The sequence below is a fragment of the Ctenocephalides felis genome, unplaced genomic scaffold (genome assembly GCF_003426905.1).
Source record: "Ctenocephalides felis isolate EL2017-DRISC unplaced genomic scaffold, ASM342690v1 CF-g0.4_SCAFFOLD_01492, whole genome shotgun sequence".
Classification (NCBI taxonomy): domain Eukaryota; kingdom Metazoa; phylum Arthropoda; class Insecta; order Siphonaptera; family Pulicidae; genus Ctenocephalides; species Ctenocephalides felis.
This window is the reverse complement of record NW_020537646.1, coordinates 36,398,651-36,423,584: the sequence shown is the minus strand read 5'-3', so window position 1 is coordinate 36,423,584 and position 24,934 is coordinate 36,398,651. Positions and strand designations below refer to the sequence as shown.

Below are 24,934 nucleotides of genomic sequence, written 5' to 3'. Positions count from 1 at the left end.
ATTGATGAGTTTTTAACATTTCCAAGAAAAAATAAAAATAGAAAATCAGTTACAATACAAGTTATATATATATATATATTATATATATATATATATATATATATAATATTAGAGTGGTCCTTAGAAAGGTCATTTTCGAATTTCCTTGCTCCCAGGGCTCAATGGTTCCAAATAGATAAAAAACAATTCTCTGGAAGTTTAGCTCTTAATATTATCGTTTAGATAGAGCGCAATTCAATCAAAGTTTTGTATGGAAATAGCACGAAAAATTTTCAAAAATTTTAAAATGTTTTTAAGATGTAATTTAGCGAACAAATGAATAAATAAAACTCATTCATTTGTTGCTAAGTTATACCTAAAACATTTTTTTTAATCTTTCAAAATGTTTTCTATGCTCTTTCCATACAAACTTTGATTGAATTGCGCTCTATCTAAACGTTAATATTAAGAGCTAAAACTTTCAGAGAATTGTTTTTTATCTATTTGGAACCATTGAGCCCCTGGGAGCAAGGAAATTCGAAAATGACCATTTTAAGGACCACCCTAATATATATATATATATATATATTGCTACCAAAAAATTGTTAATAATTATTAATTATGTCTTTTATGCTAAAGTTTTGATATTGTGAAAACATTCTTGTCTGAGTCAACTAAATGTTCAATTTCATTTTTAAGTTCTCTTTCTATAAGACCTTGTTTTATCATTTACTATTTTTTAATTATTATATAATAACATTATGTTCATTAACACAACTAATACAGATAAGCACATATCAGATATACATATGTAACCTCCACAAATATAACTATGTGCCTAGAATATTTTTTATGATGAGCTATTAACAACCACCACTTTCATCTTCTTAAATATTACAATAACATATTGTAAATATTATTGGCAAGTTCAACAAGCTTTTAACTACTCAAAGTGAGACTAAATTTGCATTTTGGAACTGCATGTCACCCGGGGCCCCCGTGGGCATTCAATTAAAATAAATCGAGAGGTGTCTGTATATAGATAATGTTTATCTCAAATAATTATATTCTAAAAGCATATTTAAATAATAATAGGCGCAATCATAAATAAAAAAAAATCGCGGAGGATGATTTTTCGAGCGGTTTTCAAGGTGTTCATCATGTCATATTTCATGCAAAGTGCACATAAGGCATACATTTTTGCAAGTGTAGAAAAAAAATAATTGGTTTACATCTTCTTTCTAGATTTAAATTTAGTCTATAGTTTTCTTCCACTTCCGCATGCACAGGAAGCTAATTCTTACTAAAAATACAAAATTGTTTGTTTTAATTGTATTTAGCATGTTAAAATTTCAAAAGGATTTTTTTTTTTTCAGAATCTTTATAATTGGCATAAAATTAATAAATTTATATATATATATTATTTTATATATATATATATATATCTTCTATATATATAAAAATAAGTCGGGTTTTCCTTCCTGACGAAATAACTCCAGAACGCACGAATCGATTTTGACAATTTTGCATTCGTTGGAAAGGTCTCGGTTCCGCAAGGTTTATAGCTAAGAAAATTAGTGGTGCATGGCATCGTGCCCTAATGCAAATTGCTGGAACTTCACGCACCGTAATTGAAAATTCGAGTAATGACATTAGTTAGAATTAATGACATTAATCAGAATTATGCTTGGTTAAGTCACGAGCAATTCTTGCCGCAAAGAATAATGATGTACACGCACTGAATTTCACCATTCAATCAAAAATTGCTGGCGATTTGGTGACATACCAATGATTCCGACTGGTCTTCGTTGACTTCAAACGATTGCAATTTCCAGTTCGCCTTGCGTTCACAATAACAAGTCGCAAGGCCAATCGCTTAGTTTGCGGGATAAATTTCAAATAGATTTAGAAAATCATTGTTTTTCACATGGGCAGTATACGTTGCCTGTTCACAAGTTAGAAAACCATCCGCTTTGTTTGTGTTAACGTCAGACCAAAAACAAAAAAATGTGGGTTACCAAAGAGCACAAGAGATGGGGCAAAGAAATTCGAAACCAATCCGCATTAAAGACCATCCTAATCATATATTTTCTTTACATAAACTTGTAAACTTTAAGATTCTATAGCCGTTTTTAATTCTATTGTATGAGGTGTCTGTATCATAAAATAAGTACATATTTTGGATATCTTAAAAGGAGAAAGAAGATTTTAATAAAATTCATATAGTAATATTAATTTTAACAGTTGTATTTTGAAATTTTCCTCATGAGCTGTTGGTGGTACCACTTTAATCTATTTGTGTCAAAATCCAAGTTTAAACATAATTTTTTATTGCGTCAGGCATTGCGCAATCAGGTTACCATTAGGCCTCCAGCTCAAGAAGCCAGTGGTGCACCAGTTCTGGGCAGAGTGTTCTGGCCGGTCAACAGCATCAGGCACGCCTCAAACTATACCTCGACGTCCTGGAGATCAGCTAATTGAAAAACTCAGGGTTGTGCATAGAGAACTTGCCATGCAACAACGTCTCACTAAAAATATAAATGTGAGTAAATCATAGGCTTGTCAAAACAATAATTCATCAATATATTACAATTTATATTAATGTCTCTTATATTCATTACAGGTAAATTTAAAGGACATTTCATATCTATTGCAGCAGCTAGTAGCCAAAGAAAAATGGAACAATGATATTCACTTACATGGTAGTGGAAAAGGCTTTGTATATCAGCGTTTCCGAAAAACCACGTGCATAATTATTCAGTAAGCAATCTTATTAAAAAGTAACTTTTATGAATCATGTTTGGAATTTATTATATTGTGTGTTCACAGAAAAATTTATTTTCATATACGTAACATACGATAACACACATTTTTCTTAATTATAAGCTATATAAAAGCATGTTATGTATTAATTAGGTTTTAAAGTTTAACTAGGTATTTAAATATGTGCTTACATTTATCTAATATTGGTATAATTAGTATAATACCAATTTCTTTATATTAAGGTCTGTGATAGTTTGGAAGGTGCTGAAAGTGTGAGGTGGCCTTACCAAGAATCAGACCTCATAAATATACTTGAAAGGGATGAATTTGCTCCAATTTTAATAAGGCTGGCTGCTCAAAAATTTCCTCATCTTATACAAGACAACTGTTTGATAGCAGAAGTTAGAGAGATTTCAGAGAAGGAGTTCTCAAGCACAAATTTCATTTATTGAAACCAGATATGGTTAAATTGGTAACTATAACTAGAAGGATATATTTTTCTAACATTGGAAATAGTGTCAAATCTATCTATCAAAAAGTATTCTCAAATTTTTGTTGTGTTTGTTTATAAATTTATGAATATAGTGCTTATTTTGAGAGGGTAACATAAAGATTAGATAAATAATATGTTATTCATTCAAAACTTACAATTAGACCCAGCTGAATGATGTAGTAGGGACTTTTGACTTCAAATATTGTATATACAATTATTATAATTATATTAATCAAATTAATTAAATTAATCAAATAGTTGCAAACTTGAAGGATTTAAGTAAAAATTATATATTTTGACAATGCACATTATGGTACTATTTTTGATACTCTATTTAATCGAATTGATGCATTAAGCATTATGCTATTAAGATTTAAATAACTTATAATATATCACTTTATTTTGAACAAGTTTATAACTTTTAGTGTATTAAGTTTTAAATAAATAGATTTTTTTTACGTCGATATTGAAGGAATATACTTTTCTATTTTTTCTTTCAGCATAATTTTCAGCGGCAAAAAGCAGCGATGCAGCAACAAGTTGCGGCCGCAACAGCTGCTGCGGCTGCAGCCGCAAATGAGATTCGAAAATCACCGTTGACTACTGGTCAGAATGCACACACCAGCCTCCGCAGCCATTAGCGCCATCAAAAACAATGTTAGAAACTGGGCAGAGCAATATCAACAAGAAACAGCCGGTAAATATATTTAAATTTTATTGCTATTACCTAGTTATTTTTAATATTCTATTTTGACGGTATAATTTAATTCATATTATTTATTCATGATAAAATAATATAAATTTTTTTCCCTAAAAGTTATCTTATCTCTTACTTACTATAATAAATCTATATTTATTTGCACTTTGTAAAGTAATGCATAATTTTTGAATAATTATATACTTTCATTATTATATTTTCTTCGAATCATTTTTGGTGATTTTCAATTCTTTACCATTTTATTACATTACCAAAGCCGTAAAAACATTTGTGCATAGTAAAATTATTATTGTTGGGACATCATATCCACCGTCTTTCATAAAGTATTCAACTAGTTTTATTTTTCTCTGACTTGTAATCTTAAGACAAATTGATGGTACTCCCCGTGCCGTAACGAAATGTTCGAGGAATATTAAATGTATTCAAATAGATTAATATAAATATTATGACACTGTCTAATATTTATAAATTTATATAAACTTTTTTATAAATTTTTCTTCCAAAAGCAATTATTTTGTTAAAACAAGCAAAAAGTTTTTTAATAATTCAAATCGGACGCTTAGTTCTCTCAAAAACTGTAATTTTTTGCACATTTAGCTCTGGATCTTCGGAATGGCTGGCCCTGCCTTTGCCAAAAACTAATCACCTCTTCTCCCAATCATTACTAATTCAATCATTTTCATTCAAATGGATACTCCGTTCTCTCAAAAACTCGATTTGTATTTTCTGCACTCTTTCTTCGTATCTCCGTAACGGCTGGACCTGCTTTTGTAAAAACTAATCAGCACATCTTCTATCAATAAAAATGGAATGTTTTTGAACATTCAAATCGGTTGATCGTGCGCTCGAAAACGTGAAAAAAAATGCGGATATACAAAACACACACACACACACATTTATTTTTCCGAGGTATGCCAAAATGTTCAGAAACCTTTTTTTTTCAGAAAATTTTCATTTTTGATTTTCGGCCCATTACTATAACTATCCACGGAAAGTTAAAAATGAGCTAAATACTGATAACAAATTTTTCGTCACAATGATTTAACCGAATAAATTAAATATTTATATGTTAACTTTTTTTATTAAATCAGCTGCTGCAGCGCAGGCGGCGGGCGGCGGCTTGCTGCAGCCTCTTCTCACAAATCACCTGCAACCGGAAGTAGTTTTGTGAATGCTTCTACCAGCGGAAGTACTTCTAGTGGAAATGATGCTGCCATTATTAGCCTATTAAACAGCGCGCCTGCTGCTATGACAAACACACATCATCAACACCTTCAACAACATCAGCAACTTGCGGGAAATGCTACTGGTAAAACCAGAACGGCAGTTTTTCCACAAAGAAGGGTTTGCGTTTCGCCTGCTGGTAATGTTGTCGTTGCTGATGTAACTGATAGTACATTATCACCGTCGTTCTCTTTGCCAGGTAAGTTTATAAACTACACATTTTTTATAATGTTTAGCTGTCGTACCAAATTTCCATCATGATTACAATGCATTATTTAACCTATATCAAAAGTTGAAAGCATATTTTAAGTTAAAATATATATTCACTTCAATTCATCACTTTTAAAAAAAAGTAGAATGTTTGAAAATATTTTTTTTATTTCTTTAATATATTAAATTATCGCTTTTGATAGAACAGAGTATTTGAAACAAAATAATGCGTTTATATTAATTCATTGAGCATTTTTTGTAACTTGCCTTGATTGTTTTGATATGTTTCAAGCGTATCTAAAATTTGTAATTTCTGTTGCCTCAAGAATTTAAAAATAAATGTTTTAGTTTAACAAAGAAACGGCACTATTGTTTATTGCGCGTGTTTGAGCTGTAGGTTAAGGGGCACGACTAGTGTGACCGCGTTTAAAAGGTGATTTTTGAGTATTTATATTAAAAAAAATACTTTCAAATCAAAATCAAAATTTTAAGAATATATTTACACATGTTTTAAGAATACATAGTAAAATTTTTGAAGAAAAAAAAATTAAATATTTTGCTACTACGTGGATGAAATTAATAAAAAATCTCATTAAATTAGATTTATTTAATATTGTCTGTAAAAAACTACTATAATTAAAATCAAAAATTGACAAAATGGCGGCGTTTAAAAAAAAAAGTCGAAATTTACCCAAATTTTGGTAATTTTTGGACTGCCAAAACTCGATTTTTGAACCGATCAAAAAATCGATAGTTCATTTTACGGAGAACTATATATAGAACATGTAAAAATTTTTGATAGTGATCGGATCATTTTGTTTTTGAGTAATCGCTGCAGCAAATTCGGAATTTGCCGATTCGAGAGAAAAATGCGTTTAAAGATAAAATGATCGTTATACTATAGTATATAATATATATATATATATATATATACTAGCAAATCGACGAACTCCGTTTCGCCACAATTTTTTGTTGGTTTATTTGAAAAAGGAAAAAAATGTGATTTATTATAAACAGTAATGAATTTATTTCGATTACAAAAATGAAGTGTTTTTTAGTTGAACTTCTCTAAGTAAATAAAAGTGAATCCCAAATTATCCGTTTATTGAAGTGCTCTTTGGTAAACCACATTTTTTGTTTTTTGGTCTGACGTTAACACAAACAAAGCGGATGGTTTTCCAACTCGTGAACAGGCAACGTATAACTGCCCATGTAAAAAACAATGTTTTCTAAATAATATATTTGAAATTTATCCCGCAAACACTAAGCGATTGGCCTTGCGACTGTTATTGCGAACGCAGGGCGAACTGGAAATTGCAATCGTTTGAAGTCAAACAGAAGACAAGTCGGAATCATTTGTATGTCACCAAATCGCCAGCAATTTTGATTGAATGGTAAAATCAGTGCGTGTACATCATTATTCTTTGCGGCAAGAATGCTGCTCGTTGACTTAACCAACATAATTCTGATAATGTCACTATTGTAATTACTCGAATTTTTAATTACGGTGCGTGAATTCCAGTAGCTTGCATTAAGGCACGATGCCATGCACAACTAATTTTCTTAGCTATAAACCTGGCGAAGCCCGAGACCTTTCCAACGAATGCAAAATTGTCGAAATCGGTTCGTGCGTTCTGGAGTTATTTCGTCAGGAAGGAAAACCCGACTTATTTTTTATATATATAGAAGATATATACTCTTTAAATGGCTGCAACTCAAAAATTATTTAAGATATCGATTTAAAATTGTAGTATGTTATTTTTAAAGGTATTGTATCGAAATATGGAAAAATTGAAAATTTGATTTTTTGAAAATTTCACACTAGTTGTGCCCCTTAATAATATTGTGACATATCGGTAAATAATTTTTATTTTTATTTATAGCTGGCTTTCAAGCTACCGTACTCTCACCTAGCGACACATCACCAGCCGCGCAACAATCACAAACACCTCCTGCATCCACAATACTGGAGCGTATGATTGCTAACGCCTCGCCATCGAAAAAAGTTTCGCCTGGTGCTACTCAATTCAGAACACCGTCAACCATACATGCAGCTAATCTCAATTTGGCGGGCCGTCAGCAATTTGCGCAGCGAATAGGTGTGTCTGGTGCTGCTGGCGCAATACTGCCACAATTAACACAGACAAATGCTGTTGCGGGCACGGCAAGCGCTACTAGTGTTGCCACTCCATTCGCTACTGGACAAACGGTGCTATTAAATACGACGGGGGGTGGAACCACTCAACTGCCGATGTCTTTGGGTAAGCGAAGAGATGCAAAGCTTTTGTTTGCTTACATTTATTTTTAAGTAAAAGAAACGTCTATAATCAATGTATACCTTCATCTTCATTTGCAGCTCAACTAGTAGCTTCAGGTGTTAAAGGGCTGAATACTCAATCAATGCGAGGTGTTCCTTCAGGTATTGTATCTTCAACCAAACCTCAGGACCTCCCTTGCAGTTGTTGGAGGCTTTACGGAGACCTTCAGCACCCTTGCAAAGCACTGCAGCTAAGCCCCAACTCACTAGAAACGCAACCGGAAAATGCCAGTTGACGGGAGCGATTATCAAGATGTCTGTTCCAAATACAGGTAATATTGTTTATAAAATAATGCAGGTTTTAAGTTATCTGTGGTATAACATGGTTTTTCTAGAGTCGATTATCAAATTATTTCAACATTAAATATTTCTGTTGAATATTGAACTCTTAGATGAAAATATTTAGCAGCAACCTAACCATGAGTATCAATTACCATTAAATCTTTGCGGTCGTTTGTCCACTTTCAGCCACCAAAGCCTTTTTACCGTTCCGCTCGTATGTCTGCTCTCAGCCACTGCAGCAAGTTACGTATAGTGTATGTATGCATTCATACAGCATGCAGTAAATATAAACATAACTTTTATACAGAAACAACACTATATAAGTGTATTATGAAGTAAATACATTTAAGTATCCAGAATGGTATTTTATGGGTAATCGCACTAAAAATCGAATGGTATAATTTACCGATAAAACTTTACTTTGACTTGTCTGTCCCCATTGAAACCGCTCATTAGGTATTAAAAATGGAGGGGGAGGATCTAGAATGTAATCTTTCTTACACTGATTTTATACTCATCTTTTAAATGAGCGAATTTAAAGAGCCCATTTTTGTCTTTTTTCTGTATTCCCATTCTTTGTATAATAAATTAAAAAATTTATTCGGTTCATATCGATAAGGAGACGTGATGATTAGTTTTTGACAAAGGCAGGTCTAGCCGTTCCGAAGATACGGGGCAAAAAGTGCCAAAAACGGTACTCAGTTTTAAGAGAATGGAGCGTCCGATTTTAATAATTGAAAAAACATTTTACTTGTATTGACAAGATGAAGAACTGAATAAATTTCTGAGAAGTCAGGTCTAGCAGTTTCGGAGATCTAGAAAAAAGTAGAAAAAAAAACCATTTGGCAGTCAAAAATGATCATTACACATATGCATATCAAATTATCAGATATTTTATGGAGATTTTAATAATGTGTATCAATTTTGTTTAAATTTTTATGGGTTCCCTAACATGGTTTGTCCGTTAGACAGCGACGCGGCGCTTACGCGCTTTGTTATTTAGTTTCTATGCAGCTAAATTAATGCGATTGTTCTAAATTTCTAAAATATTTCAAAAGAAAAAAAAAATTTTTTCCAAAAGTTTGTTTTCCAAAAAGGGGCCGTTCAAGTATTACGTAAGCACTATAGGGGGGGGGGGATTGTTGATTTTCTTATTTTGGGTTGACATGGGGGGCAGGGGAGTCTGGATGATGATAACGTCATAGGTAGTAGTTTTATTTTTTTACATTAATTGCACAATGTTTACGTAAGCAGTGGTGGTAGGGGGTAAGAGCTTTGCTTACTTTTGCTGACAAGGGGGTTGGGGGGGGGGTAAATAATTGTAATAAATCTGCTTACGTAATACTTGAACGATTCCAAAAGTCAATTTTTCAAAAAATTTAAATTTCTCAAAAATCAAATTGTTTAAAAGTTAATTTTTGATACGGGAGGTTCCAGCAATTTGCCTTAAAGCACGATCCAATATCACTAGTTAAATTTTGTTTACACATCCTAAACTTGTGTGTTCTGCTCTATGGACAGAAAATAATTTCCAGTCGTGAGGAACTAATGGTAACATTATTGCTTACAGCTAGTGTGTCTCATGCCACCCCAGTAGCAACAATGACATCAGGCGGCACGATTTTAGCGCTCACTCCACAACAATTGGCAGAAGTTCAAGTTACTAAGGATCAGCAACCCAAAGGAACCTTAAATCAATCTTCTTCAATGTTGTTTGATTCTAAGCACAGGCGCAGATCACACACTAACGATAGTAGTTAATGATAGCAGGTATCTGTAGTAAAATCTAAATCTGTATGAAATGCTTTGTTAAGACTGTCCTTAATGTTTATAAGTTCTCTATAATTATAATAAATCATAACAACGGCAAACCACTAACTCTTAAAACGTCAATAATATTCAATTGAGCATTATTATCTGTTAAGCAATACATTTGAGATGAAATCAGATTATAAGCCATTATCGTATGCTGTTTTTAATTTCTTTTTTTATATATAAAATCTTGTCGAATTATTTCTACCATTACAACTATTTGGCTGTTTTATATTGGCATTGTGATACATAATAGGATTCTTTCATAGAATAATTTATTAATTTTATTGCCTATAATTGAGCATAAATTAATATAAGATATGAATTATAACATTAATAGCAGTTTTAATATATGTGCATATGAGCATCTAAGCCTAAAATGAAATTTAACTATTAAACGTTAAACATTTTGTGATCTATAATATTTAAAATGTTTGATCATATAGAAATGATATATACATATAACCAATATATTATAAAAATTAAGTCATACAAATAATACTTTAAACTTTTTATTTTACTTCTTACTAGTGTCATCTTTATAATTACTTTCAGTTTTTAATTTCTTTGAATATTTATAATTATTGGTCTAATTGATCAAGTTATTATAAAATATTATTCTATTTAAAAGTCTATTTTAGTGCTCTTTGCATATATAGAATACTACAAATTCATGGCTAAAGCCATGCTAGCCAGTTCACTGGCTAAATTTAAATATTTTAGAAGGATATTCAAAAGTATGATTTTTTTTCTTTTCTTGTACAGATATAAAATATTAATTAGAAATCTTTCACCTTACTCTTTAATGTACAAAATTCTACATATAGAAACGTTTAATAATTTTGGTCTTGGTTCATTTAACTACGAACATCCAAGCTTTAAAAACAATCATCATATAAAACGTTTTGAAATGCATTTAAGTACAGATAATGATAACAATATACCGTTGATTCTTATTTTTTAATTCTATTATAAAGTTAAATTCAAAATTTTGGTTGTATGTTCTATAGTACAACTTTCCACTGCTGATATTCAGTGTATATTAAAAGGTTGCTGCCACAGAAAAATTCACAAGTTCTTTGTATAAGTAACAGTGCCAAAAAAAATAGTATGTGTTTGTAAATATGATGTGCATTCATATTCGTTCTGGTACAGATATGTATAAGAAACTCTAAATTGGCCTCACAGTAAATACCAAAGAATGAAAGTGTTTTTCTGATTTATATTTTCAAATAGTATGAGCCTATTCATAAAAATACAAAGCAGAAGTTCTTTTATAAAATTTATCAAAACAGGGATGCAGAATTATTTTTATTGGAATTCTTTTCTTTATGTCTTTTCTACAAAGTATGTCAATAATATTTATTTATGGGAATAGCCTGAGAAATCTATTTTAAATTTTGTGCCAATGTTAATTACTTTTGATGATTATTTTGAGAACACTGGTTGATACTTTGCATATTTTCTAAAATCTAGTTTTGCGTGAAACTTATAAAGTCTCAAGAAAATACAAATAACAAAATTAATTTAATAATAATAATTTAATAGTAATTTGTTTCATATTAATATTTTTTGAATTCAAAATTGTTTTTACTCTCTTAAAAATAAAAAAAATGGTAAATTGACCAGAATGTAACATATTTTAAAAACAATTAATATATCATTAATAATTGATTCCAAATTAATATCACCAATAATATTGTACATGAATACAATTTTTTATGGTCAATTTTCATCGGCATTAATCATTTGTAATATATTTTGACAAAGTAGGATTTTTACTTGTTTTTGTGATACTCGTAGATTTAATTAATAGCTTTACTTTACTGTAATTTTTTGTAAATTTTAATATTTTTTCACATATGTAATAAGGTTATTTTTTACATAGATTTAGTCACATATTAGTATTTAATTTAACCAAACTATAATCACAAATAGATTGTTTAATCTGGCATAATATTATATTTATTATATATTATCACAAATTCAATTGGTATTGAATGATGGCATTGTAATTTGTAATTAAGTTTTATTAGCTGCTAAATGAGTAAATAATTAATTTTTTTTTTGATAATTACTTAATGACTTGAACGAGACATGTTTTGCGAATTCTTAGATTTGTAGTGACAGCCTTAAACACATCATTGATAGTAATGGTGCCTATAAGATCATATTTGAATGAAATGCAAGTTTTATTAAAAAGCATCCATATCAGAAAACAAGAAATGTATTTGAAAACAAAATCTAATTGAAATGCCATATTCTATGAAAAAATGTTTTGAAATACTTTTTTTTCTTAAAAGCTACAATATTATGCTCACTTTTTATAAATGAAGATAAGTGAAATAATGTTTATAGGGCATTGCACAGTATTATATATATATATATATATATATATATATATATATATATATATATATATATATATATATGTATGTATGTATATATGTATGTATATATGTATATATATATATATATATATATAAATATTTTCTGCCCTATTCCTAAAATTCTTAAGTTAGCAATTATAAGTTTTGCCTTAGGTTCATATACAAGTCTTAAAGAATAACAAAAATAATTGAGATTTCGCTACCACTAAGTTGGAGAACACATGATTAAAATTTCATCTTTCTATGAAAATTCATACAATTGAAAATTTAATTCACTAGTAAAAGCAATTTTTAATTAACTGCAGCAATATTATTCATAATACTTTTGAATCAGAAACAAAATGTTCAACTTTGTTATGAAATATAGTATAAGTATCTTTAGATCTTTTCTGTGATCTATAATGATGAAGCTACTTAATGTAAATAACGTATTTAATTAATTTATATTTTCTTTTTGTTTTCTTACCATATGTACATACACATGTATGCATATGTGTGTATATAGGCGTTTGTTATATCATACATATAATAAATACATACACACACTCACACACTCACACACAAACACAAACCTACGTATATATATATATATATATATATATATATATATATATATATATATATATATATATATATATATATATATATATATATAGAATTTGTAAATATTTTGTAGAGCTTCGAACAAAGAATCCACAATTAAAAAAAACAAAAGTTTTTTAAAAGACCATTTCTTTATTTGCACTTTGCTTGGAATCTTTGTTCAAAACTTTACATATATATATATATATATATATATATATATATATATATATATATATATATATATATATGTATATGTATATGTATATGTATATATATATATATATATATGTATATATATATAATTTACACACAAATATGTGTATGTATGCAAACACTATCAAGCAGACTATATATATTTATATATATATATATATATATATATATATATATATAATAATTATGCCAATATTTAAAGATATAGAAGTATTAATTTTTGTAAGTTATATATTTATAAGGTTGTAGATATAATTGTAAAAAATAATTAAGTGTGGACACATGTAATATACAACAAATATAAATTATTGTTATACATAATTCTCAACAAATATTAAAATGATGTTTTGTAAGTGGTATTTTTTAAATGTTTATCCTTTAAATTATTTTTTATTAGCTTTATGTTTAATCAACAAATATAAATACATTAGAGTAAATTAACAGATTGCAAAGCCTTTTCAGATGCTTTGTTAATAAAGACTGCCCGTTTTTTAGATTCCGATGTACATATTGATACAAGTTCTTGATTTATAGGAGTGCCACCTGGCTTGTGCATTAAAGATATCATTTCTCCTGTAGTCACAATGGTCAACATAGCTGTACTCAATGATTCTTCTTCTTCAGTGGGGTCTGCCAATAACCATTTACTGTAAAGAATATTAAATCTTTAATATTGTAGTATTCTACTCATTTTTTTCCAATATCTCTTAGTGCCATAATATCTGGGCAAGATTAACAAGAAATATATTTGCATGTAATGCATACTCATCAAATACTGAAAATGTGTGAGCAGCAGGCATTATTCCGAGTGACAATGGTTTCTTCTTATCTTCATATACAACAGTGGATTCAGTATCAACATCATATTCTACAGTTGGCAACTGAACTAAAATATATAAACAAACTAAAATAATTTTTGAGCTGCATGACATTAAATTATTCATTAATTATTGCTTTTGGCTAACCTGTTCTTAAAGCAGCACTAAGTGCAGCAACACAAACATCTATCAAACATCCATCATAATTCAGACATATCATATCACAATATAGTACCCAAGCAAGTTTATCATAGGCTATACAAAGTTGTTCAAGATTTACATATTCAGAATTTTCTAATATATTACATACAATTTGACTAGCCACTTGCGCTTCATCACAAGGGGGACCAGGTCGAAACTTGGAGGAACATAATGCAGGCAAAGTAATGTTTGGAACTAAAAAACCTTTATTTGCACCTTCAGCTTTTGGGGTGCATAATTCCTGATAAATTTTGAATTATATTTTACATTTATATATATATATATAATATATATATATATATATATATATATATAATTATTTGCTTATAGTCATATTTCATGCTTTCTTTCAAGATTGTCATCTTTCTATATTGCAGCAAAAATCAGATTTTGTGAAATTTTGAGTGAATTTATAACTCACAATACATAATAGCATTACGTAGCCAGCTTTAAGAAATATTGACAAAACTGAATCAAACCAAACTGAATAAACAAAACCTAAATTATGTATTTTAAGAAGTAATTGAATTATATGCTGTGCTAGTTATTAGTTTAGCAAGATAACAATATTATTTCAACACTAACAGCTTTTATTCCGCATACAACAGTAGTTCCTCCAAACTTTGCAATTGCTGAACCATCAGCTGTTTGAATCGAGTTGACATTTATAACAACAGGTCTATATTTTAACAATTCTCTTCCATCGGGTCTTATATTATGTATTAAATAATCTTTATAATACTTTAAAGGCTGCAGTTTCCTATTAAAAAAAATTGCAAATATAAATCATTCAAAAATATATTATAAAAATCGAGTTAATTTACTTATATTGTTCTGCCATTTCAGTAGTATTGGAATTGGTAAGGTACCTATATTAAAATACAAGGAATTTTTTAAATAAATTACATCAGAAGTATAAAATTTTTGTATATAACCAAAGTGACTTGTTAACCTAAACACCGGTTTAAAATTCAAAAGCATGAGGAAAGCATCAAGAAATCATCTGTCAAAATTGCAGGTTTGCAGGTTTCATCAGACCAAATTCATTTTTCAGCAGTTGTCAGGTACAAATAATAGAATTGCTAGGGTTACACTTCAACGGAGACTCCTGTCAGCAAAAGAGCTTTTGTGCAAATATTATTAGCACATATATTAGTTTATTATAGAGTTTAAAATATTACTATTCAAATTATTACAGGATTTTTCAACATTGCCGAAATTTGTGCTTAATATTTTAGGTCGCCCATACCTTAATCCTTAAATATTTTTATAGAATACTTTTTAGAATAAATTATTTTAGAATACAAAGTGAGTCAAATAAATTAAATTTAATTAATGAATTTAGCTACATATATTTATACACATAAATGTTTGTTTGAGAAATATCAATAAAATAAAATATCAATAAAATACTTTATTTATTAATCATAAGTGATATGAAAGTTGATAGTTGCAATATTTATTTTCCTTCCTCTAAATAATATAACTGAAATTATTTACATCAAATTTATTTTACGTCAACAAATGTTAACTTGATAGAATAAATTCTCTCCAAAGCTATCGTCTGAATTTTATATATTATTTGTTATATGATATACAATTATAATAGATTAAAATAATGTTGTAAATAAAGAATTAAAATAGGGGTTGTTTTCCATTATGTTATGTTGATATTTTTTATCTATTTTTACAAATAAATAAATAAAATATATTTTTACAAAAAGATACAAATTTTAGAATATCTGAAATTGGGAAGTAACGCCACATATTAAACAAATCTAAATCCTAAATTAGAAATTCATATTAACTTATCTGTAAGCATAATCTAGAAATTTGCCTTAAAACAATGCCATGTTACCTATAATTTTGCAATCACAGTCTTTATTTAGAATTGTATCATCATAATGCTACGTTAAATATCTGAATTGTAAATAGTAGCTAATTAAATGAAATGTAATGTTGTCAATTTGAATTATACATTTTATATCAGTCATTGCGACAAAAGTCACTATTGTGGTGAGCTTCAGATGAAACGCATTCGCTCGTCCAAAGTCCAAGTCTGTATTTTTTATTTGTAGGAATTTGTTTTGGTACTGTTGCACTTTGTATTTTACTTCTTCGCTTTCATTTCGAACGAGTTGACAAGCACCTCTTAAAAAATTGTATCGAATTTAATAAAAAAAAGTTGAAGCCATTAAAAATACTATTCGAAATGAATTCTTTTATAGCTAGAAATATAATTCGAGTTCCACAAGTTTTAACTACTGGAAATGGTGAGATTATTAAATTAATATAGTTGGACATTGATCATTCAGTGCAGCTTGTAAAAGTATATTTAGAATATGTCAATATGGCAGTTTTTTGCAATCATTGTATCGATTCTATTATTATAACCCAATTTATATATTTTTTAAAACTATAAACCTATTTTTTAGTTTCATCTAGGAGTTATGCCAAAAAACAGACATTGGGTTCTCAAAGGCCTGGGAATCAAAATATTGTTCTGGTTGATGGCGTTAGAACACCTTTTTTGTTATCTGGAACAGAATATAGTAAACTGATGCCTCATGATCTGGCGAGACATGCTTTAATGTTCGTATATTTTTATTTTTTTCTAAATAAAATTATTCTTCAATAAGTAGTATATTTATTTTTAGGGGTTTGATGAAGAAGACTGGTCTGTCAAAAGAACTGGTGGATTATATTATTTATGGAACTGTTATTCAAGAAGTTAAAACGTCTAATATAGCTCGTGAAGCAGCAATAAGTGCAGGGTTCAGCTTAAGAACACCAGCACATACTGTTACAATGGCTTGTATTAGCTCAAATGTTGTGAGTATATTTAGAAAAATTTAAATATTATTGTTAACTGAAGTATATTACATAAATAATTCTAATATATTATTATGTTTGCCAGCATTTTTTGTTATTTTAATAGTATCATAAAGAATTTTACATTTTGATTTTTTATTGATATTTTATATATATGTATATTTATATTCCTAGGCTATTACAACTGGCATTGGCCTGATCAATAGTGGTGTTTATGATGTCATTGTTGCGGGTGGTGTAGAATTTATGTCTGATGTTCCAATTAGGTTAAGTAGAAAATTACGTTCAGTTCTTCTTAGGGCCAATAAAGCAAAAACTCCAGCACAAAAACTCCAGTTGGCATCCACAATTAGACCTAATTTTTTCATTCCTGAGGTATTTAGTTTTGAAATTACAGTTTTTGTAAAATATTTTTTTAATTTTTCTTTTTGCTATCTTAGGAATAATGTTATAACTATATAACTTTTAAAACTACTTATCTACTTAAAGCAATTTATCAAAAATTTAATTAACCTCTTCATATCATTCTTCTTGTTAAGATTTTTACATTCTGCCAAATATAAATAATTTTTAAAATCATGACTTTGTAATATAATTGGTAACTATTCATTGTATTATTTTTAGTTACCTTCTGTATCAGAATTCAGTACTGGTGAAACTATGGGTCACTCTGCTGATAGATTGGCTGCTGCTTTCAAGGCATCTCGAGAAGAACAAGATGCATATGCTCTGCAATCTCATACATATGCTAAAAATGCACAGGAAAAAGGATATTTCACAGACATTGTTCCATTTCAAGGTTTTTTTTGGAATTCATAATCAACTTACTTACATTATTTTTTAAATCATTTTAGTACAAATTAATTTGAATCATTGAATTAAAGCAATAATATGTAGATGCAAACCAATTTTTGTTAAACATTACATCTAAATAAATATAAATGTGGAAACAGTTCCAGGTGTGTCAAAGATGGTAGAAACTGACAATGGTATTCGTGTCACATCATTAGAAAGTCTGGCCAAATTGAAACCTGCCTTTGTGAAACCCCATGGCACAATTACAGCTGCTAATGCATCATTCTTGGTAAATTGTAACATTTTAATTTTGTTCAAAAATCATATAAGTTATAAATATTAAACTTTAATTACCCTTTAGACTGATGGTGCTTCAGCTTGCCTCATTATGACTGAAGCCAAAGCCAAGGAATTAGGTTTGACACCAAAAGCTTATCTAAGAGAATTTTTGTATGTTGCCCAAGACCCAGTCGACCAGTTGCTGCTTGGTCCTGCTTATGTAACACCAAAGATCTTAGAACGTAGTGGTCTGAGTTTAAAAGACATAGATGTCTGGGAAATGCATGAAGCTTTTGCTGTAATGTTTTTTTTTTTTTTTTTGAAAATTTTTAATATAGATTTTTTGACTACATTAATTTTTTTTAGGGTCAAGTTTTAGCAAATCTTAAGGCCATGGATTCTGATTGGTTTGCACAGAATTATATGGGAAGAAAGGAAAAAGTGGGAAACCCTGATATGAATAAGTTTAATCAATGGGGTGGATCTCTTGCAATTGGGCATCCTTTTGCAGCAACAGGTGTACGTTTAGCTATGCATACTGCAAATAGGTAAGTTCAATCATTGAGAAATAGCCCATAATAAAGACGTATATTTCAAGATATTGTATTAATATTTATTTTGATTATATGAACATATCATGTATATTGTTTCTATGACTTTAGGATGGTGCGTGAAGATGGTCAATTTGGTTTAATATCTGCATGTGCTGCAGGTGGACATGCAGTTGGAATGATTCTTGAACGTCATCCTGATGCTAAAGCAAACTAAATTATATGTTCATTATTTTTTTGTATTAAAGATCTTTAGTTATCAGATTAATTAAAAGTCATTGTTAATTATTAAGCAGAGGATTTTAAGCTAATATTATCCAAAATGTAACAAATTTTTAAATTTTGATATTTTATAAGAGAAATGTAAATAGCTATATCTTCATATTTTATACCTATGTAGAAGATAAGATTATTAATAAATAAATAATTTATACAATTAGTACTAAGAGGATAAATTTTGCAAAAAGACTGAATTTTTCTTTAGTTAATTGATAAACAGTTTCCTAGCAGAAAACCATTTTTCGGAGTAAAATTCATTTTTAAATTAAATAAAAAAAATGTTGCATTGTTTGTTTTATACATTAAATGTATAAAATAAATTAAACTAAATATTTAATTAGTTAAATATTTACTCTAATAGCTAGATAAATATTTACTCTAATAAAACTCAAACTGTGTTGTTCGAGCAAGTTTTTTGGAATTTTCTTGTTTCTAAATTTTTATTGTTTAAGTACATATATATATTTCGTATAAATTATTCAGATGGAAGTGTGTCATATGAGAGATAATTTAAAATCTATAATAAATTAATTATTTTTCCGGCCATTAGTTAACAATTTGACTTAATTCGAAATTGAAAACAGGTTGAGAACCGTATAGTCATAATTTTGAGTCTGGTAACACAGTAGTAACGGTGTTGGTCGTATTGGCCACACTAGACAATTTAATAATCCTAGACAATATTAGAATACCCCGTGTTAATAATGTTGGTCACTACTTCTTGTGTTGTTATAATAATTTCTGACACTTCTGTTTAATGTCATATATAATTAGAATGATTTTTCAATCTTTGTATAAATGCTTATAAACTTATTTGTGCTGTCCAATTGTTTGTCGTGATATAGTTAAATAACATAAGGCTGCTCAATATTAGTATCACATGTGACTTAACCTATAAAAATGGTAATTATTTTTTTAACTTGTATGATTAACAATAATATAACTTATATCAACTCATAATTATTATTTTCAGCCTAAACGAAAGCCATTTATAGACAAAAAAAATTCTGTGACTTTCAACTTGGTTCATAGGAGTCAACATGATCCTTTAATTGCTGATGAAACTGCTCCACAGCATGTATTGATCGAAGCTCCACAGAAAAATAAGAAGGTTTGTAGGTTTAGGATTTATGAAACCTTAAATTATCCAGAAAAATAGATTTCGAGCGATCATTTATCCATTACAGCCCGATAAGAAGCGTGAAGAACTACATAAATATGGAATATTTTATGATGATGATTATGATTACATGCAGCATCTTAAAGAACCAGGAAAAAATGTTATGTCATGGGAATTATCTACTAATGTGACCAACAAGGAGAAAAATAAGGAAAGCCGAAATAATATAAAATTACCAAGTTCAGTTTTTGCTTCTGAGTTCGAGGAAAATGAGGGGTAAGATATTCATTAATTATTTATAATTAGTGCTCTTCAATAATATTTTATTTTTAGACTTTTAAATAAAGCAGCACCACACTCAGGACCTAGGCCAGACTTAGACCCAGATATTGTTGCAGGGTTAGATGATGATTTTGATTATTCAGATCCTGAGAATATACTCGATGATGATTTTGTGTTGCAAGCAATGGCAGAAGGTATATTTTCATTAATTCATTACTAAATGATTTGACAAAATTATGATATATTAAGCTATTTATGTCTTAGTAATTAAAATAACAAGCATCATAATTATGATTCTAACTTTTGATGGTTAACTCACAAATATAACTTTGATATTCATATGCAAAATATTTATTTTAACTTTCAATTAAGCATTAAATAAATTTTCTATCAATTGAGATATACAAATTTTTATAGGAGATACAGAATCTGAAGGTTCTGAATGTGAATCATATGATTCTGAATATGAAGATGAATTGGAAGATGAGGTAGGATCTCTTAACAGTGGTAAATTTTCATTTCGAGATGAAGAAACAAAGTCACGTTTTACGGAATATTCAATGAGTAGTAGTGTTATGAGAAGAAATGAGCAATTATCTCTTCTTGATTCCAGATTTGAAAAGGTATAACTAATGAATATAAAATAATTTATAAAAAACATTCAGAAGTTTCTTTTCTAGATGTATGAAGATTATAATGATACTGAAATTGGTGCACTGGAGTGTGAAGAAATTGAAGGGGAAGTTTTGTGCAATGCCGATGTTTTGCTTCAGTATGCCAAAGAATTTGAACAGAGTCAAATTAAAACAAAAATGGATAAAGATGAGGAAATCAAAAGGTACTATTAACTGCTTAATATCTATAATGAGTGCGATCACTAGGTGTCTTGTGATGTTATTTATATACATCTTTTATAGAGCTTTGAAATATGAGCAAGAGTCATCATCTGATTCTGAAGATTTGGAAGTAATGAGTGTTGAAGATAATTCTAATAAATGGGATTGTGAAAGTATATTGTCTACATATTCTACTTTATATAATCATCCTCGTCTTATAGAGGAACCACAAGTATGTACTAAAATACTGATCAATCATACTTAATCTCATATTGCCATATCTTTGATAGCTATTTTACAAAGTTTTCTAGCATATGTCATATTAAAAATGATTTTTTTTAGGGACCTAGAAAGATCAAAATTAATGCACGAACCGGAATGCCCATTAGTGCAAGTCATAATGAAAATAAGTTAACAATAAAATCACTTGCAAAATTTAATAATCTCAATTCAGGAATGGATAAATCAGATGATGCACAATCTGTATGTGCAGAATCAGTTATGTCAACATTAAGTGTTCTCTCTATTCGGCCCAAAATGAGACATCTGTAGAACGTAATCAAAGAAAGAAGTTGTTGAAAGAATACCGCCATGAGAGAAGAATTGAGCGTAAAGCAAATACTGCGGCATTCAAAAATGAAAAGAAAAGACAAGAAAAGATCAGAATGAATAATAAAAATAATATACAAGGAAAAAAATTATCATGATTATAATTTGATGAATTGTTTATTATAATTTTTTACAATGTATTAAATTACATTGCATGTTGTATAGTTTAATTTTGTTAATAAAATGGTTTACACATTATTAAGTTTTCATACTGTTTGAGTAGATTTAAGCAAATAAGTTCTTGGTGCAGTTGATAAAAGTTGATGAAATGGACAGAATTAATTTTTACTTGCCCTTTGATAATTGGAAAAATACTATCAAATAGGGGGCAACAGTTCCCGTGTTTATCATCAAAATAAAGCCTAATGTCACTTTTCCAGTTTTCCTGGTATCAAATGGCAGGGGTTCTCTATTGCGTACAATGTTCGACATGCTTCTAGCTTGATTTGTAACCACTCTTGATCCAATTCTGGAAGCTGCCTTGCTCAGTAGTCCAAACATTTTTCTGCAAATAAAATTCATTCAGTAAAATATAATTTAAGTTTATTATAAAAGTTAAGAATTGCTGTACCTGATTCAGTAGAAATTTTTCAACTAATCATAGAATTATTTCTGATTTGCTTTTGTTATAGGCATAACATAATACAAAACAAATGAAACACAGTTAAGGCTAATAAAACTAATAGCAAGCTGTGCAAAAATTATTATTTCTTGACATAAATTGATATAAATATAATAATTAAATGTGACTGTGAATCTACTTTGATCTTATTTCAAAATTCGAGCTATTTTTTACAATTGCATGCATCTATATTACAAATATATACTACAAAATATCAGTTACATTCAATCATAAAAATATTCAGCAGCAAACTCTTTTGCGTACAAAGTATTCCTAAAAATTTCAATTATAAATAAAACTCTTATAGAGTAATTATTAATCTTGCAATTTCAATTATTTTTAAATATTAAATAAAATTGAATGTTTTTTTGTAAAACAGCAATTGCAGTTTGACAAACACTGGAAAATATTTTTGAATCGATTTTGCGACGACAGCGCCGTGTGGCAGTTAATCTAGTCTTGTCATTCACATCATATGACTTTTGTCGATTTCTTGCTAGATTCTCATTGAAGTCCATCATTAGTTTTTCAAATCCTTTGACATTAGATAAACGTAGTACTATTTAAGCACAAAAAGGTATAATATAATAAAATGGCTAGCCAGACTCAGGGAATTCAACAACTTCTTGCCGCTGAGAAAAGGGCTGCTGAAAAAGTCTCCGAGGCCAGGAAACGTAAGAGCGAATTTTTGTTTTGAGAATATTTTATGATTGTGAGAAGATTTTAAATCTTTGTTTCAAAATATCTTTATGTAATATCGCTTAGTGAGCTACAAAACATTATTTTATAGTGTTGTATTTGTAACATTATTTTATAGAAGTTAGGTGTGTAATCATGTGACATATCTTGTGATGATTTTCTTTGCATAGACAGTTTCAATATTATATTTTGTAACGTTATCAATTAATTGTATTGGAATAGGTCCGGCTTCAAATTGAAATTACAAAGTTTCCTAGACTATTCTTTACTTTACTAGTTATAGTACTATTTGCAAAATTTTATTGTTATATTGACATATAAATCACTATTTCCCTTCTTATACTACACTGTTTCAAATTAAATTATGTAATATTATTTTATTTCTATAGGCAAAGCACGCAGACTAAAGCAAGCTAAGGAAGAAGCTCAAGATGAAATTGAGAAATACCGTCAGGAACGTGAGAAGCAATTCAAAGAATTTGAAGCAAAGGTAAAATTAAAATTACTTTTATATTTTCAAAAGGGAGAGTTTAAAATAATACAGTAAAACCACGATTTACCGGATTAATTGTTGTCGATAGGCATTCGTATAATCGAAAATCCAGATGATCGATTGTATGAAGAATAATGTTGTGCATTATTCTTGTGCATTTATTAAAAATAACAAATACATACATAGATATCAAAGGAAATGATGTTTATTAGGAATTTGAAACTTCATGTCTGTACATATATATTTTCTTAGATTATATTACATACATATACTAAACTGCTGCATTAATCATGCAAAAACTCGTATTGTAGGTATGTACATACATATAAATTGGTCGCTATTGGTAGTCCGGATAATCACAAATCCATATAACTGAGGTCCGTTTTTACTGTACATGTATTACAAAGCACTATCAAGATTAAAATTTATTTAATTTTAGCATCATTCATCAAAGGTTTGAATGAATGAATTGTGTATTTGATGTCACCATATTAATCATATATTTATTATTTTATTTTATTGTTGTCATATTGATTATTTTCTTTTAATCAAAATTTAATCTCTATTAAATCTTGTATGGTTTAAAAATGTTTTGACGTGATTCTCTAAAAATATTTTAAATCAATATTTTATTTTATTCAAAATACCGCATTTATTATGCTAATTGAACTTATACTTAGTTGATGAACTAATTTTACATATTTTCATATGTTTAACTACTATTATAACTACATATTAATCTCATTCAAAATAAAATTTTGTTATATATATCTTAAAGTATTTATACCAAATATGATTTTATTTTATTTTAGCATATGGGCTCACGGGAAGGAGTTGCGGCTAGAATTGATGCTGACACTCGTGTCAAAATCGATCAGATGAACAAAGCTGTATCTGTTCAAAAGGATCCCGTAAGTTTAAATACAATTGTGAAAGATATGCATATATTAAACCACATTTATATATATATTCAATTTTCTCAGGTGATGTATGAAATTCTGAAGTTGGTCTATGACATCAAACCAGAATTACACAAAAATTATCGCAAAGAATAATTTATTTTATTCAGAGCTCCAGTGAAAAAATAATATATTTAATAAAGATATGTTTATATACCAACATTTTTTGCTTATGTGAAAAAATCTTAATAGATCAATCTGAATTTTAGAAATCTAGAATTTTAAATATAAATGTTCTGTATATATTGTTAATTGGTGATTAAAAATTATGAAAATGCAGTATTTGAAACTTAGAAAGTTCATTCCATTATAAAAATGTACAAAACTTCATTATTGTAGGACATGTTATCCGATTATTATTTGTGTTAATATAGTATTACATCCAAAATAAAAGAATGCTAATCTGTTAGAATATGTATTTCATTCTAAAGTCCTTGATTATAAACTAACAATTCATTCGAAGTATATTTTTATTATTTATGTATGTAATCTTTGCTTATGCTAAAAATAATTGGTTTATACTTGATATCATTGTACGTAGTATATAAATAAGACAATATTTCAAATCAGGAT

At 28.6% G+C, this 24,934-nt stretch overlaps 4 protein-coding genes and 1 pseudogene across 4 annotated transcripts in view; 3 read left to right on the top strand and 2 right to left on the bottom strand.

The window, feature by feature from the left end:
* Positions 1-24,934, bottom strand: part of LOC113369786 (chromatin-remodeling complex ATPase chain Iswi-like) — an 85,771-nt gene that overhangs the window by 9,440 nt on the left and 51,397 nt on the right.
* Positions 13,337-15,003, bottom strand: LOC113369791 (exosome complex component RRP43-like). The gene is made up of 6 exons (XM_026610362.1): positions 14,958-15,003; positions 14,830-14,874; positions 14,591-14,765; positions 13,952-14,246; positions 13,752-13,872; positions 13,337-13,633 (listed from the first exon to the last, which is right to left on the bottom strand). The coding sequence occupies exons 1-6, from the start codon at positions 14,984-14,986 to the stop codon at positions 13,414-13,416; spliced, it is 885 nt and encodes a 294-aa protein (XP_026466147.1). The 5' UTR covers positions 14,987-15,003; the 3' UTR covers positions 13,337-13,413.
* Positions 16,109-18,883, top strand: LOC113369788 (trifunctional enzyme subunit beta, mitochondrial-like). Its single transcript, XM_026610360.1, has 9 exons — positions 16,109-16,278; positions 16,441-16,597; positions 16,663-16,837; positions 17,012-17,212; positions 17,462-17,636; positions 17,791-17,921; positions 17,994-18,209; positions 18,278-18,459; positions 18,574-18,883. The coding sequence occupies exons 1-9, from the start codon at positions 16,218-16,220 to the stop codon at positions 18,677-18,679; spliced, it is 1,404 nt and encodes a 467-aa protein (XP_026466145.1). The 5' UTR covers positions 16,109-16,217; the 3' UTR covers positions 18,680-18,883.
* Positions 19,491-21,701, top strand: LOC113369789 (annotated as a pseudogene).
* On the top strand, positions 22,724-24,644 carry LOC113369793 (V-type proton ATPase subunit G-like). Its single transcript, XM_026610364.1, has 4 exons — positions 22,724-22,884; positions 23,299-23,399; positions 24,215-24,313; positions 24,386-24,644. The coding sequence occupies exons 1-4, from the start codon at positions 22,803-22,805 to the stop codon at positions 24,455-24,457; spliced, it is 354 nt and encodes a 117-aa protein (XP_026466149.1). The 5' UTR covers positions 22,724-22,802; the 3' UTR covers positions 24,458-24,644.

Excerpts from the sequence above, each read along its gene's own strand:
- LOC113369791 (XM_026610362.1), bottom strand. The coding sequence starts at position 14,986 with ATGCTTTTGAATTTTAAACCGGTGTTTAG. Across the intron at positions 14,875-14,957 it reads AATTTTAAACCGGTGTTTAG|GTACCTTACCAATTCCAATA; the intron begins GTTAACAAGTCA and ends ATTTTAATATAG. Across the intron at positions 14,766-14,829 it reads GAAATGGCAGAACAATATAA|GAAACTGCAGCCTTTAAAGT; the intron begins GTAAATTAACTC and ends TTTTTTTAATAG.
- LOC113369788 (XM_026610360.1), top strand. The coding sequence starts at position 16,218 with ATGAATTCTTTTATAGCTAGAAATATAATTCGAGTTCCACAAGTTTTA. Across the intron at positions 16,598-16,662 it reads CTGGCGAGACATGCTTTAAT|GGGTTTGATGAAGAAGACTG; the intron begins GTTCGTATATTT and ends ATTTATTTTTAG. Across the intron at positions 17,637-17,790 it reads AGACATTGTTCCATTTCAAG|TTCCAGGTGTGTCAAAGATG; the intron begins GTTTTTTTTGGA and ends ATGTGGAAACAG.
- LOC113369793 (XM_026610364.1), top strand. The coding sequence starts at position 22,803 with ATGGCTAGCCAGACTCAGGGAATTCAACAACTTCTTGCCGCTGAGAAA. Across the intron at positions 23,400-24,214 it reads TCAAAGAATTTGAAGCAAAG|CATATGGGCTCACGGGAAGG; the intron begins GTAAAATTAAAA and ends ATTTTATTTTAG. Across the intron at positions 24,314-24,385 it reads TATCTGTTCAAAAGGATCCC|GTGATGTATGAAATTCTGAA; the intron begins GTAAGTTTAAAT and ends CAATTTTCTCAG.